Raw genomic sequence first — 16,025 nt, 5'->3', positions numbered from 1 at the left:
CTCTAGCATTGTAAAGTCCAAAAGTCAAAATTTGTTGAAAAAAGTTTTCATGACGTAGCCTGGTAAGACCATCCTGATTACAAGAGCTCAGCATTCTGTTTAGTTCTCTGTATCAGTCTGACTCCCAACACTTTCAGTGGGCAAGAATACTCACCTTGACAGACAAACTCCTTTAGCCAATCAGCATAACAAAACACCGGGGAACATCTTCTCAATCACCAATGAAGCCAACTGATAAATAAAGCTTTTACCAAATGCAGTCGGACTACAACGTAGTCCCTGATTGGCGTCTTACATTGTGAACTCTGGTGAATCTCTTTATCCAAATTGAGGATTTTGTTCAAGGATTTTGTCCTTCCATTAGAGTGATGACATCAGAAGATTTGACAACAGACTTTCCAAGCTTCTTTTGAAAACCTCAGTAGAAGACTGAGAAGATGAAAAGTCACATTAAAGATCCAAAAGCCTGAAAAGTGTTGACACAATCTTGCATGCAGACCCATCCCTCCTCTGTAGAGCTGTGTCAGTGCTCTTTCATGTGGGATGAGTATCTACAGTAATAATCACAATCAAGAGAATAGCAGCTGCTGTTTTGGCTGCAGTGTTCAACAGCAGCAGGAACACATGTCAGAGCCGCTGCACGTGAGCAAGGTAAACACCACATTGCCAGACGCTGCAAAAGAGTTCATATCAAGATGAATATTTCATATTCCATCACGCTGTAAGGAGTATTTTTAGAGTTTGGGAGCATCTCTGCAGTTGCTTATGAATTTTAAATGGCAGTTGTGAATATTTCACCAGGCGACCAGGAGAGCCGGGCTGGATGCAAGAGATGACGTGTTTGGTATTCTTTGGGTGGATGCAGTCAGAGATGTTCACACTTCTCTGTACTCGCTTTTGCATGTCCGTAGGGCTTATGATTATTTTTATGATTGATTAATCTGTAGATTAATGGAATAAGAATATACTGTATAAAATTTTTAAAATAGTTTGTCATCCTTCGCAACGTGACATCATCAAAAGTGCTTGTTTTATCGGACAGCTATTCAGTTTGTAATATTATAAACTGAGAAATTAAGGCTTCCTGGTGGTTGAGTGGTTTTAGATACATACCATGTACAGTAATCGCAACATTCCAGGTTTGCTTTCAGCCATGGACCTTTGCAGCTTGTTATTTTCTGGCTTCTTTCCTTGTTTTAGTTGTCATTCTATACTTTCATTAGCTATATCAAAAGCAAAACAACGTCTATTTCGTGCCATTAAAATGACAGGAAGCCAGCTGGAATTGGCAAATCTTTGCTATCTTTACTTGATAAGTGACTTAAACAATTAATCAATTACCTTAATTGGTGCAAATTTAGTCTTTGCCATTCGTGCACTTCATTAATTCATTGATCATTCCAACACTTCATGTGTGTCAGGGACTTACATAAACATTTGTCAGTAGTGGTGGGGGAAGAAGATCGATTCGTGTTCTTATTTTCAACAATTATTATCTTCTATGACAAAAATATTTGTACATAGATTACATTTTATTTTTTACTATTCTTATTCAGGCACAGGACTGTTGCAGGTTTCCTTCCTTCTCACACATGCTCAATCATGAATCAATTATGAATCTAATCATGACACCAAGAATCTGAATCTAAACATGAGATTCCCAAAGATTTCCTCCCCTATTAGTTAAATCAATACATTGTATTTTGTATTGAGTAAATATGCTTCGGGTAAAGGCAAAATCAAAATCACTGTCAGCTTCCCCCAGCATTAATACAGTTTTAAATGTGTGTAATCACAGTAGAGGACCCTACCCAATGTTAGCCTCACGTGTTTTCATACCATGTGGCATTCGAGTACTCGTCACCGCATTCCAGCCTAGTTTACTTTTCATCCCATGTCTGATCCAGCAGTTAAACTATAAAGAAAACCATGAGTATTTTTAATGAATAAACACCTTAATAAATGGGATTTCATTATGATGAGAGCAGTTCTCCTTCCATGTGTGTTGTCACCCATTACACTGAAATATTATGCATCCGTCAGGCATGCGTCTGGAATGAGTGGACCCTCCACCCTTTTGAGTCTATAGCAGTTCAACCTCAAACCTCAGCCGAGGGAATTCCAAGATCAGCTTACACCGCTGCTATATGGGCTCTTTATGAAGCACACGTTGGCCAACGGTCACAGTTTCTTAATGGAGCCCTTTCAGACCTGAGTGACTTAGTTTACATTCAGGGCGGACAGGTTAGTCCATACATCCTATTCTTGCATTTTGGTAGCCTCACGTCTTGAATCAGGGGTTTGTCTGCGTGTCTCAGTGTCTGATGGATGATGGAGTTTCCAGACGTGGGCGGTTAATGGTGTTGGGTGGGTTCAGGGTAGAATAGAGGTGTCTTATGTTGGGTGAATCCTGTTTTACTTAGGGCTTTTTTTCTTTCAGGCGACTCTCTAGAATCACTTTAGCACACAAGCTAAGGGTATGGGGAAAAACTGATTCTTAGATGGATCATGATTCTCTTGAAAGATTATGTTTTGATGCGGGAATTGGCTTTAACAATTTTGTAAGACTGGATTGGACAATCCTTGCCAATACAAAGTCCTGCCCTCCTTAGTTACTGTTGCTAGGTCGGACAAGCCTGACAAAAAGACACATGGTGACCCCATGGCCATTTGGCTGGATGCACCAGGTTATTTTTCCAAGGATGGCATAGGCGTGACCTTTACTACTCTCCTTCTTGTTGGCTTGTACTCATTGCCTTCTTTGGTTGGATTGGTTAGATTTAGGCGAAGCCAATCAGAGGCGGAGTGAGGCAGAGTACGGTGGGTCATGCCTACACCATCCTAGGGGAAAATAAACCTTGGCCGGTTGCAGCATTGTGTACTAGATAGTTTTAGGCTGTCTTTGTTGCTTTGATTACAAACACTACCTCGACAGCGCAATGTGGCATCCCAGTAATTAACTGCTAGCTTGTTGAATGAGCCAGCCTTTTGCATCTGTGCCATCTGGGCCTCATATGGAAAAGGCAGTTTAGATTGTGATTGATAATTGATGTGGCAACTTATTCTTGCAAGACGAGCTTAGCATATGGCTTATCTAAGTATAACAGGAAAGGGGAAAGTTGATCGAGGTTCTGCCGGACACCAAGCTTGCTCAACTGTTTTTGGAGCACTGAGCGACAAGCAGCGGGACTTAGGAAGGGCTCTGCATCATGTTGTAAAGTTCAACCTTCCAGTTGGCATACATTTGTTACAACTATTGTTTTACTAAAAGACAATAGAACTAAATGTATCTGTTGTATTTTAGTTATTGTAATTATTCCTACTGGACAAAAAAACAAACAGCTAACATCTAGCTTTTTGTCTTAAGTGGGAAAGGTCACAATTGCCATTTATTCCTGGGAAAATGACTCTGTAGTAGTAGGGTATTTATCTGCTCCAGCTCCAACGGCTCCAATCAGCAGTGATGAAAACATGACACCTGGGATGACACACTCATTTATGCCCCTTTTTTGGCACAATGCAATGACGGGCCACCATAAATACATCCATCTGTATCCGCACAGCACTCAAACAACGTGACAGAGAGACTGAATAAGTAACAGTTATAAAAAGAAGTAACCACCACAACATTTTCACTGGTCTCTGTGCTGTTTTCTACTGTTTACTAACCCTAATGTGGCACACCAGATAAAAGAAACGGTCACACATTAAGAAAAAATAATTCCTATACAGAAATCAAAAAAAATTGATGCATCAAGACACATCTATAACTCTTTTATATAGCATCATAGCCCTCTGAATCAAATCAAGAGGTGCCTAGAGATTCCCACCACTGACTTAAACCCTGTGTCTGACGTGTTAAATTGGACCCATTGATAAAGACGGCTCTCACAGGTTAATCCCTGGTCACTCACGCAACACCTGCCACTGCTACTGCAGTTCAGGCCTGGTATAAACAGATCTACTAAACAGATTTGTCAACCTTAAGTTTATTAAAAGTGGTTGCTGTGGTGCTGGCACTGGAAATAACACATGGCTGGCAGTTATTTTATATGTTTTCCTCTCAGTCACGAACACCAGTTCACTTATAGGAATTATGTTGTATAATTTTGTAGCAAGGGTATGTTTTTAATTGACTTATATCCATATATTTAAAAATAACGGGTGAGCTTTACTCCCGTCTGATGCCAACTGTTCTTCTAAATATTTCAGCAAAGCTACAGTATAGTATAAAGAGCGTAATAATAATCGTAGAGTTACTACAAAAGGCACATTCACTCCTTCAAACTTAAGCCAAGCAATGTTAAAAAAAAACAACACATAAGCAGGGTTTAAAGGTGGGTCAGATAATGCATGTGGACCTACTGATCTTTGCCTTTAAACACAAGCTTATCTCACATCACTGTGTCAGTCTGACAGGAGTATAACTGTGTCTTCATTAGTGCTTTCTGATAATCTGAGGCTCTTTCTTGCTTCACTTCTTTTTAACCATGTGGTATCTCCCGAGGGAAACTGTCTGAGCGATGAGGAGAGATGCAATAATTAAACAATGACGAGAGGACTTTTTTTTTTACATTTATTTATTCAAGAGGTGTTTGAAACGGGGTGGGGTACGGCTGTCATCACAAACATATTTGCTCCTTTTTTTCACTGTCTGAGAGCAGCTGCCGAGGAGTGAATGAGCGGTCTGCTGAATGCTTGATTGGCAGAGGCATTTGTGTGGAAGTGTCGAGGGACCCTCTGGAGACAATTGTCCAGATCAAGCAGGGCTCCTTCACTGGGGGAGCTCGCTAATACGCTGAGCTCATGTGAACCCCCCCTGGGCTCTGAGGCTTTTGTCTTCCCTGTTAGTTTTTGGGTGAGTGTCCAACCCACAACCTCTCCTCGCTGCAGCCACAGCTCCTTCACAATCTTGAAGGAAATCCCCTGTATTTTTTTCCTTTCTCCTGGACGTTTTTTGCTGCCGCGTGTTCCTTCTCTGCTCCACACAGATGGTCTCCATAGCAAACTGTGAATTTTGATAGTTGTTTTTGCCAGTGGAAGAGAAGAGATGCAGTGGCTCATAAATATGCCGTGGGCATGACTCACAGGGAGTTAAACTGGTAGCTTTTGGAGCTGTTGCGTCATGACTTATGTTTTGGTTGGATACTTTCTTGAAATGAAAGGAAAGCTGTTGCCAACTTCCTCCTCACAACAAAAGCATGCATGAGAAAAGGCAGTCATTGTGTTGCTAGTGGGTTTTAATATGAAGACTTCTAATGGGAGCTTTGACAGTTGTTGCAACATGATCATTTCTTGAGGGAAACATTGGCTCCTACTTGAAATTAAAATGTGAGTTATACATGTGGACATACTCATTCTAGTTCCTACATATTTGATGACCCAGTGCTGCAACAATACCAATGTTCTACAATACTACTGCATGTTTAAGGCAGGATAACTGAATGACAGTGGCAGCTAGTGTACTCATTACACTTTCTATGTGACCTCCAGCAGTCTCGCATGGCCAGACCCATCCCCTTGGTGCTGTGGCAGCGCTAGAGAAAGGTGTGGAAGCACATGTCATTCTGCTATATGGGAAAATGCTCTGGCTTGTTTGTATCTTTATAGACCAATCACAATCTTCTTTGGCGACAGTAAGCCCAGGATGCAGCGGCGGTGCTCTTGCAAAATAGTGTCTAAGGTGAACTTGTTTTGGTAGAACATTTTCACGTGGGGAGGCAAGCACTGACATTAAAATGGCTAATTCTTTACAAAAAAGAAACACCACAAAAACAGTAGGCCTAACAGATGTGTGTCGACTGTGTGATTCAACTTTTAGTGATTAAAATAATCTAAATTATATGATAATTGGTGCTCTGGAGGTGAAGCATGACTGTGCTTTTGCTTTGTAGGAGCTCACTGAACCCATTAAAATTACAGACAGTTCTCTCACTGTATGTGGCTTTTGCAGAACAATATAACGATGATATCACAGAAGCTCGTTGGGAGTGGAACAAATCAGTAAATTGTTGAAGTCAGTGTCACTGGTGCGTGCTGCTGCCAGGGTAAAAACATGTGGCGAATCAACTCTGACTGGCCATGTTAGAAAACAGATCAACATCAGGCATGAGAGTCTTGCGAGATGGATTCTGAGCTTTTACGGGGTGCGTTCACACATTGTTTTATTCGTTTTAGGTCTTTATAACAATTCACCAATAGAACAAAGAGGGCAAACCTAATGGCATGATCCAAATATTCATCAAAACTTGCCAATTTCAGTGTATAGTTGTTAGCTCAGAGGTTGTTGTTGGTTGTTCTAGTGGAGGGGATTTTGAAAATGGTAACAGCCAGATAGTGGAAGATAGGGAGAATGCAGGCCTTAATAGTCGGCCAACAGCGGGCTTAAAGCCACAGTCCGCATCCAGTGTGCCAGACAAGACCACCAGTGCATTAAACACAAATATACACAGAACATGAAGCTGGGGCTACAACAAAGGATTACTTGCATGACCAATTGATTGACCCAGGGCTGCAACTAATGATTATTTTATTCGTGTCCATTAATCTGCTGATTATTTTTATTATTTGTTGCTGAAACTTTATTTTCTCCTCCAACAGAACAAAAGAAAAAGCCATGCTGCACTGCCTGTTTCAGATTGTATATTTCTTTCATTGCTTTAAAGGGCCAGTGTGTAAAATGGGTTGAAAACAGTGACTTCAGTGGTCAAATTCTAGATTGCAGGGCTCACTCGCTCACCCCTCCCGTCGGGTAAATGACGGTGGCCTCATAGAGACAAAAAGCCTTGCGCACGAGTTTTTCAGGAGTAGGTCTATCTAGTGACGAGGTGAATATTTATTTAGAAATCTTAACCATGTTACGATATTGTAATGAATCCCTCACGAGCAGGAGACCAGAGAGTGTTCGGGAAAAAGGCCAGTTTGTTTGAGCACTCCAAAAACTCCGGTAACACTCCAGGGGGTAAAAGACTCCGTCCCAAACTCTGACTCTTCAAGCGTAACACACACACATACACACATACTCATTTACCATACTGAGTGGGGACCCCCTTCCCTCTCTGCTCTGCCAATCTCCAGCCCGCACACTGACTGACAGCGTAGCCGGTAAACAGAGCTCAGCTGTTTATTTAGCCTAGCAATATCTCTGGACTATAGTAGCTGCAATGGACGACTTTGAACGCGATTTTGAAGAGTTTCTTGTAGCGGACACAGACCCAGAGCCATACCTGTTTGAGCCGGAGCACACAGATGAGGAACTCGTTTGATGCTGAGCGGGCGAGAAGAGAGGCTGAATGCACAGAATGGGATTCGGTGCTACTGCTACCATTGTTGGGGAGATATATCATCAGGAGGAAAAGCGCCGCAGAGAGTGCATCACAAGGAATGAAGTTGTGTCTTCTTTTCCTCGCAGATGACGGTTCTGGTTCATTCTCTCCTGTTGCGTGGTAAGTGTGGTCCATTCGCAAACTTTATAACTAAAAAAACTTTTCACTACTCTCTATCGACGAACTACTAACACTCTCTGCTGTTTCCTCCTCCTCCTTCCTTCCTTCCGCTGTCTTCGTTGGTTCATTTATACACGCGAAACGCGTTCTCTGGCTGGCTGGATTGTCCGCTCGGTCTGCCGTACGTACATGGTGGTGCAAGATGGCGACCTCTCTAAAGCAAGGCCCTTGCTATATATATATATATATATATATAAAAGCATAATTATAAGGCTACGAAAACCAAACGAATTTTATTTTATAGTGATTATACACTTGTATAAACATATTAATGAGTAGAATATTCAGATTCAGATTGACAATAAACCATGCCAAATATTACACACTGGCCCTTTAAGCAGACTGTTTATGATATTCCCAACTGCAAACAGCTTCTCTTGCTCACTTTCTTTGACCTCATTTACTCTCTCAGTTTCGTCATCTTCCCTTCAGGAGAGAAAGTCTGGCTTTGTGTGTGTACTCCCTCTTCTCCTCCAAGCACATTGGCATATGAGAATGCAGTAAAATTATATTATACGCCCTCATATGCAGTACCTGACTCTGTTATTGCCTCCTACACTGAGATTGGGTTACTTATCTGAAGCTGAAACGCGATCAATCTGCTCCAGTATCCGCCTAATCAACCGCGGGCAGCCTGCTACCTCCCCTGGGTAGTCAATTGTAGGGTTCATACCCCTCGGTACCCCCTGAGGGTTGTATGAAGAAGGGCATTATGGGTGTGCAGTGGTGTGGGCGCATAGAGGGAGCAGTCTGTTCCCTGGCCCTCATTAGCCAGTCCTTTGTTACAGTAAGCCATACCTCGCGGAGCCCAGATGCAGCATGTCCAGATTAGATCTTACACCCGCCAGGAGTCCTGAAAAGCCACCCCGACTCGAGCCTAATCCTCCCGCAAGACTTTCTCTTTTCTTCTCGCTCTCTGTACCACACACAGACGCACACACACAGACACACACACAGCCGCAGATATATAAAGTTGGTCACACACGAGCACCAATTGGAGACTTCAAAATTACTTATTGTAGTTTTCAGAGGCCTGTCGGTGCCTTGTGTCTTTAATCCCCGTCCAGAGATCCTGTCAGCTGCTTACAGACCACAGGCCTTTTTTTTCCTCCTTTGTTACACAAATCAGAGCTGCAGATAATCATCTAATAAATCCGCGACTCCAAGATTTGAGTGGATTAAAATGAAACGGCATCATGAAACAACCTGGTTTTCATTGTGTTGTGTTCTCCAGAAATGTAAACATCTGAAACAAGTTTCACAACTCAAGGAACACAACTTTGGCTGTTAGGGGTTTGGATTTTAAGGATTTTTCTGTGGTGAGTGTTGACATACTGCTTTACATGTAAATATCAAAGAAAAAAGTTTAGCTTCTTTAGCCTTTTCATATGCACAGACTGGACTTATCTGCCCTGGAGTTTCTGCACACCACTAATGTAATTTCATCTTAAATACAACACACCAAAAAGCTTGTCGATTTCTCCATCCTTGTCTTTATTTCACCACAGCTGCAGTCTGGATGTTGTCTTTGGCCCTGCATGTCATGTTGTGTGAAGCCACAAGGCCATTTGCAGAATTATCAGCAGGGGGACTCCAAGACCAAATTGCTCTGTGTTGGGTCCAGCAGCCTTGAGCGGTAAAGGCGCAACACATACATCAGTTAACCCTCCATCTGTTGGTCAGTTATTCATAGTACCGCTTTCCACACCTGCTGGTAGAATTTCATAGGTGTCTGTGGCCACGCTCGCTGGCCTTCATTGGTATTATTATTATTATTGTTGGATGGACAGCGTTGCTTACAATTTACACCTCTGTGTGACCTCCATAAATTTTTTCAAAGCATTTTCCGGACTGGTGTTAAATAGCTGCGGCCGATTTATTGTGCGTTTGAACATGGTCATCATCCCATTAACCTGTTGCTGCTTTTGTCTTTTTTATATCAAAGTCAACAGAATACATTGTCGCGCAGCCAAATAAGCATTTTGAGGACGTGACTTCAGGCTCTGAGAGTTGTTTCTGGCCATTTTTTCCATTATCTGACACAGACACACACACACACACACACACACACATTTCAAGCACTTTAGTACACTCATATCACATCAAGGCATCCCTGTTGACCAGCTCATAGATCTCATTCCAACCTGTCTTGGTTTTCTTGGGCTGTATGCACATCAGGGTCACTCCCTTCTAGTTCAGAGAGTAGTGTTTGGTAACTCCCATACGCACCAGAAGAAGAATAACCTCTGCTCTTTAACAGTTAAGTTGTAACAATAAACAATTAGCAATAACACAGTTGATTCTGATTTATAGACTGCGAGGAAGACAAAAGTTTTAGCATCTTCACTGGCTCTAAGTGAAATTCTGTGTAGCTTCAGCTGCCTTTATCACAGGGGTAGAAATGGATATGATAGAACACCGGAAGTGACTATTTCCACAGACCGCTTACCAGGCTTGGTCAAGATGTTTAGCCTTACAGCTATTACAAACTGATTACATACTTGCCCATCGCCCCCACCTTTGTTTTCTATACCAGTGTCCATGTTGATCAAATGAAAAAAAAACTCTGATTTGTAAAATACTAAGCGTGTTATTAATACCATGGACACTACAATCATAAACTAGAAGTGTCTGCGCCATACAGCAGTAGCAGAGTCACAGCACAGAGCTTCGACCACAGTATGATGACGTGATCGCAGTGAATTCTGCCAGAAGCAAGCAGGGACCTTATTACCTATTACTTATCTTTATTACTACTGGGGTGACTGCAGCCTGAATGTTGAGGAGACCAAGGGGATGATAGAGGAAGAAGCATTCATTCTTGGGTGGAGAGTCCATTCTGTAAGAGAAGACGGAAATGAATAGGAAGAGGGAGCCACCGCTGAGCCCGAGCCGCAGCTGCAGCCCAAAAGAAATAAACCTTTGCAAGTTTATTGAAATGAAAAGCAGGCACTGCCACACCGATTTTGTTTTGTTCAAAGTAAGCGGAAGATCTAAAGAACTTATGTTAAAGATCAGAGTAAGAGCTCTTCAGATATTGAGCGTTGTTGATGAACTTTTCTAGCACCTGTTTTTTAACTGGTGGGAAAGTTTTCTTAGCAGGGTCTTCCTATCTCTTACTGATGTAGTTACAACTGGTAGGAGTAAAGACCACATACACTATACACTCATTTTTATGAGTGCATTGACAACTTGTCAACCTCTGTCAACATCTAGTTGTATTCTAATCCCTCTAGAATGCCTCTTGATGGGATAGCTGTCCGATCTGCCCAATATGTATGAGGTGTAAATAGGCTCATCGTTTCTGCTACCTGAGAATGTTAAAGTGTTGAGGCTACACCGTCGTATTCAGTGTAATGCGTTTAGGCAGTCAACAATATTCACATTTTTCTTTTGTATTCAGGTAAGCCTCTGATGAAAATTGCCACAGCACGTCTCTGAAGTAACACTGTTTACCGTGATTCATTGATATGCCGGGACATGATTCCTCCACTTACCTAACTCTGCAGCTACAATATCTGAGATGACCTGAATTATCCTCGCTGTATCAGTCCTGCCCAGACATTAAGTCATGATCCAGCTTACCCACTAGTAAACAGAGCAAAACTAAATCCAAAACACACATAAATCCTTTCCTTTACTTCAGCCTGTTTGCTGTAGAAAGCATCCTCAACGCTAATAATGTTTGGCAAGTCTCAAATCACCTCCTCTGCACTATTTGCTCTCACCCTTAGTCACACCGATCTATACATAAACATGGAGACGCACACAAACCTTGAAATCACATGAGCGCCCACGGAGAACACCCCGGTTCAGCGGCCGACATTGTTGTGGTGTGGTTCGTTGCCACGACAACAGCACAATATTTCTGGGGCAGCATGTCTAGTTTTTGTGTCTGCATGGCACCAAATCCACTTCCTGGCCAACAGGAATTCCATTCAAGGATCTTTTTTTTCCCCTCCTTTATCATGTGTTTTAGATTTCCAGGAATTTAGAGACGTATATGATGTGTGTTGAAACCCTTTAACAGTCTGAAATTTATTAGTGGAGGTAAGAAGCACTGTATGACAGGAAATTTTTACCTCTAATGGGCTTGTAATGATCATGTAAATTCACTTATATATATGCAGTAGACTGTATGGTTCCCATATATAACCATTCTTATGAGACATAATCCTTGTTTTGGCTTCCACAGGTCCAGTGTCTCAACTGGCTGTGTTTGGCGACGTCTATTTCTGCCATCTTTTCCATACAGAATACCACATGCTATATTGAGCCGAGTGAATGTGGTAACAAGATGCTCATAACAAAACGCTGAGAGGGAACATTCCACCACTGGGTTCCTGATGTTGTTTTCACGGTCGCCACCGTCTCGGATGGCAAATATTCCTCAGAATCAAAATAGACTGGTATTTACGTTTTCGCCATTTAGCAGACGCTCTCATCCAGAGCGACTTTACAAACCACAGCGCCTGTTGACAGACAGACATTGGAAGTGAACCAGTAAATGCCCAATTATTAACTAATAACTCACCCTGGAGATGCAGTGAGGTATTGAAATTCAAAATAGACGAAAGGCAGACCCATTGTCCTCAAGCAACGTTACACAGACTTATTCAACATTTAGTAACAGGCCATCTCACAGCACGTAGTCCTGATGTTGCTGTTGGAGCAGCACGAAAGCTCCTGAGAGCCCTGAGATGAAAATGTGATTAAATATTAAATTGATGTTTTGGCCCTGCTCTCTACCAGAGAGATTTACTAAAAGGTATCAGGGCTGAGTCCATCCTGCTCCCAACTCTCTCACTGCTCCTGAAATAAAGGCAGCTGCCAAGCCTCTGCAGGGTTTTGTTTACCTGGAAGGATTGAGGAGGTATTCCCCTGTGGCATGGCCGGCCCTCTTATGTAATACTGCGAGGCGAGTGTGAAGGGAGATTTGGTGGTTGCAGGTGGTGGAGTTTAGATTCACATGAGGCTCTAATTCAGAGGTGGGGATTCACTGTCACAGTCAAGATGATTTTAGCCATTATGGGACAGTTTTAGGGATTGAACATGTAATCTTTGGGTTTGTGACAGTTGTCTAGATTTGCTCCATTGTTCCACTCAGTCAGCACAGTTTAAGAAATTGCTTGTAACAGAACCTTCTTGTAAAATAACATCAGCAAACTAGATACTCCTTGGTGCTAATGAAACCTCAAATTGGGTTTAACAAGGGGATAATTTTACTATTTTACTTTTCTTAAAAGCTCTGCACTCCCACAGAGGAGTTTTCAACCAGTCTTACTAATAAAACCAAGTCAGGTTGAAGTTAGTTGGACCTGGGCTGGGAAATGAGTGATGTCACTACAGGGCACGAAGGAGGTCTGCGCACTGTTGGGTTCCAATTAAACAGTTTATTTCTCATTTTTCTCCTTTTAAGGCAACGTTTCAATCCACAGGATCTCCCTCAGGCCACCAAACTCTGTTAACTAATAAGAATGCAGCCCAGTTGGCAGGAAAAAATGTTGGCATTGTGCATTTCTGTAAACCATTGATACGTTACATCTGTAGGTTTCATATGTATCATCAACATCCCTAAAGTGACATAGTCTACATTACATGTTTATAAGCTGAGTTTCTCATGAAGGGAGGGGGTGGTGGATGGTGTGACACCTAGGCAAGACATCTGCCAAGGAGCAGACCACTTTTCAAGACCAGTTTTGTTTTTAACAAGACAATGTGGCATTTCCAGGAGTGGTTGTGGCAACAAAAAACAAGTCGTTTACAAAGAGATGTCGACACATTTCCAGTGGTGGTTGTGGCGACAAAACCTGGTACTTTAAGCCAAAACAGGATTTTTTCCTAACCATAACCAAGTGTTTTTCGTGCCTAAACATAACCACACATAAACCATGGCGAGGTCAGAACATACAATTTAAAATTTAAACGTGAAGAAACACAAGATAGTATGGAAGCTGTCAATCAAAAGTTCTGTAATCTTGACAATCTTTAGAAAAAGTAAATTTGGCAACATAAAATACCTGGACCTGGGTGGATTGTAGGTGTGTTGGTCTGATAAATCTGATTGATTAACGAGAAGTTATGTAATGCAGTCTATTGTTATATCACCAAATCCTGCTTAAGACTAATTTCATACTACAGCAAGCATTATGGTACGTTTTGTTTTATTATCAATCACCTGGCACAGAAAGGAGGCCATGTTCCCTGTTCCCACTTTATCAACTTTACTCCAGCATCTGTCTTTTTATTTGGCATGTCTGTTGATATTGTAAAACAGTTAAAAGCTTAACCAGGGCTGTGGCTGCAAATTCGCTTTTAACTACATGCTCTATATACATTATTCTGTTGCATTGCTTATCCTAACCTAACAATGTTTATCTGTATGGACCCTGTTAAATAGACAAATAAATAAATATACAGGAGTTACTGTGTGTTTATGCAACTCCTGGAAGTCTCTCTGACCACAGCGCCTGCCACCCAGGCGTCAGGTCTTTGTAGTTTCCAGATGAGCTGCAGGCATGTGAAGGTGGGTGGGTCGGCTCGACATTTTTGTGCCTTATAGATTTCACAGAACCCATATGCTTCCTTATCTGTATTAGCCCCACTTGACTTCTTCCACCGGCTGTGAAAACAATCCAAGTTATTCCCGTCTCCTGGCAGATAGCAGCTTTGCTCTGCTTGTGCTTCCTGCCCGAAAAAAAACCTTTTTTGAATGTTCCTCATATTTAACTTACCTTCGACTTGTGTGTGTGCGTCTCGTCTTCTCTTTTCATTTGTTCTTATGATTTATTGATTAACACAACACGTGAGTCTGTTGGTGAGCTCACAGCAGCTAAAACTTTTAAAGGCTGGCGGTAGAGGAGGAGAGTTAGAGAGAGATGGAGGAGACAGGAAAGGAAGAGAATTCACTTCAGGCCGCCTGGTGTGTGTATGGGAATATGTGTGTGCGTGCATACTTCAGAGAGAGTTTTGTGTGGTGAGTGGGTGGGTGCGTCAGTCAGTCGGCCCGGGCTCTCTGCAGTGCACTCAGCCGCTGTGCTCTCCTCTCGGCTGAGTGGAAACATCATGTGTGTGTGGGACGCCCAGAAGAACTGCTCTGTTTCTCCAAAACCAGAATAGACAGTTGAGGACGGAGCGAGGAGGGAAGAGGACGCAGAATGGACTTGACCAGAAACTTGGAATAGAGGACGTAGAAAAGAGGAACCAAAAGACACCGAAAGTGGAGCATTGTTGAGGACGGTTTTTATCTATTTGATCCTACCACCTCAAACCTGGCTATGCCATGCTGGCCCAGAGGAACGGGCTCCCTCCAGGCTGTAAGCCTGTTCCTCTGAAGGATCACCCAGACCTGCGGGATGTGGACGTGAACGCTGAAGGATGCTGCTCCCTCTCTCCTTCCCCATCATCCGGAGGGTGTCCCTGGGCTCGGTTGGCCGGGGTGGACGGCTGCCTGTCGGAGCCGTACTGCCTCTGGTTCCAGCTTTTGGCCAGAGCTTACTGGGGAGAGGTGGAATTGGGGCTCACCAGTCCTAATCGCAACGTGTCATGGGCTCGGCTCAGAGAAGCCTCCAGGAAGAACTGTGTCCGATCTCGGGTAAGGACAGTCATGCATGAGAAAGATGGAGAGCATCCTTGTGGAGTGACATTTTGAGGAGGCAAGCTGTGATGTAGCTTTGAGGCATTTAGGATTACCCTGATCTGCTTAAATATGTGTTGAGGTGATATCAGTGTTTGGCAGATGTATATAGGTTTAGATAGGAAGCATTTGATATGGGAGGAGAATTTAGGGGCGGCTACACTTTGTTGTGCTGTCTAAGGAATTTAGCGTGCGTCATCCTGCTCTCCAGTGGCAGGGTAGTCCTGTTTCACTGACCGATATCTTTTGTAATGCGAGTGTGTGTTTGGGTTTTAGGTTTCATTTATTGTTGGTAGTTACACAGCGACACTTTGCTGCTGTCAGAGGAAGAGATTGTTTACTTTCCAGCTGTGTGCATTTTAGAATTTCATCCTCTGCCATTTCTTTTTCACAAAGCATGGACTGAAGCTTAATGGAATGAAGTCATTGTGCAGTGATGGAGCGCATAGAGAACTGGAGGCATATTTTCCTTTAAGTATAGTGAATAAGGGTGACTAATGTTAAAGTCTATGGTCAGAAAGGGAGCGAAGTTTGGAAAGAAAAGGCGAGAGGGAGTGGAAGAGGTAGATCCATGAGGTCAGATGACCCAGGAGTGACTCACGCACTTAAAAAAGCAATAGTGTGGAGAAGAGCTGAGTCCACAAGTAATGCCATTCAAATCCATCTCATATACATAAAGAAGCAGGAATAGGCATGCAAATGCACCATCCTGCAGGCTGCGACACCATATGGCAGCACACAGATCAAACCCTCAGTGGCACATAATGGTGACTGTATTGAACAGATTGCATGCATAATTGAGTGTCAGGTAATTGTGTGAGCTTGTTTGGAGCAGATTTACAGTATTGTACCTTTTCGAATGTCTTTCACTGAAGAACGATGCA

The 16,025-nt window shown here is 42.6% G+C and overlaps 1 protein-coding gene across 4 annotated transcripts in view; it reads left to right on the top strand.

Moving 5' to 3' along the window:
• Positions 1-16,025, top strand: part of arhgap21a (Rho GTPase activating protein 21a) — a 112,529-nt gene that overhangs the window by 38,138 nt on the left and 58,366 nt on the right. For 2 of the 4 annotated variants that reach the window (XM_033638306.2, XM_033638303.2), the window contains exon 1: positions 14,657-15,099. The exons of the other annotated variants lie outside the window; for them this stretch is intronic. In XM_033638306.2, coding sequence (XP_033494197.2) covers positions 14,788-15,099 — 312 coding nt within the window. In that variant the 5' untranslated portion in view covers positions 14,657-14,787. Of the gene's footprint in view, positions 1-14,656; positions 15,100-16,025 lie in introns of those variants that run through there. 4 annotated transcript variants of the gene reach the window in all.

This window comes from Epinephelus lanceolatus, chromosome 20, assembly GCF_041903045.1.
Source record: "Epinephelus lanceolatus isolate andai-2023 chromosome 20, ASM4190304v1, whole genome shotgun sequence".
Lineage (NCBI taxonomy): Eukaryota > Metazoa > Chordata > Actinopteri > Perciformes > Serranidae > Epinephelus > Epinephelus lanceolatus.
This window is presented reverse-complemented; position numbering and strand designations above follow the sequence as displayed.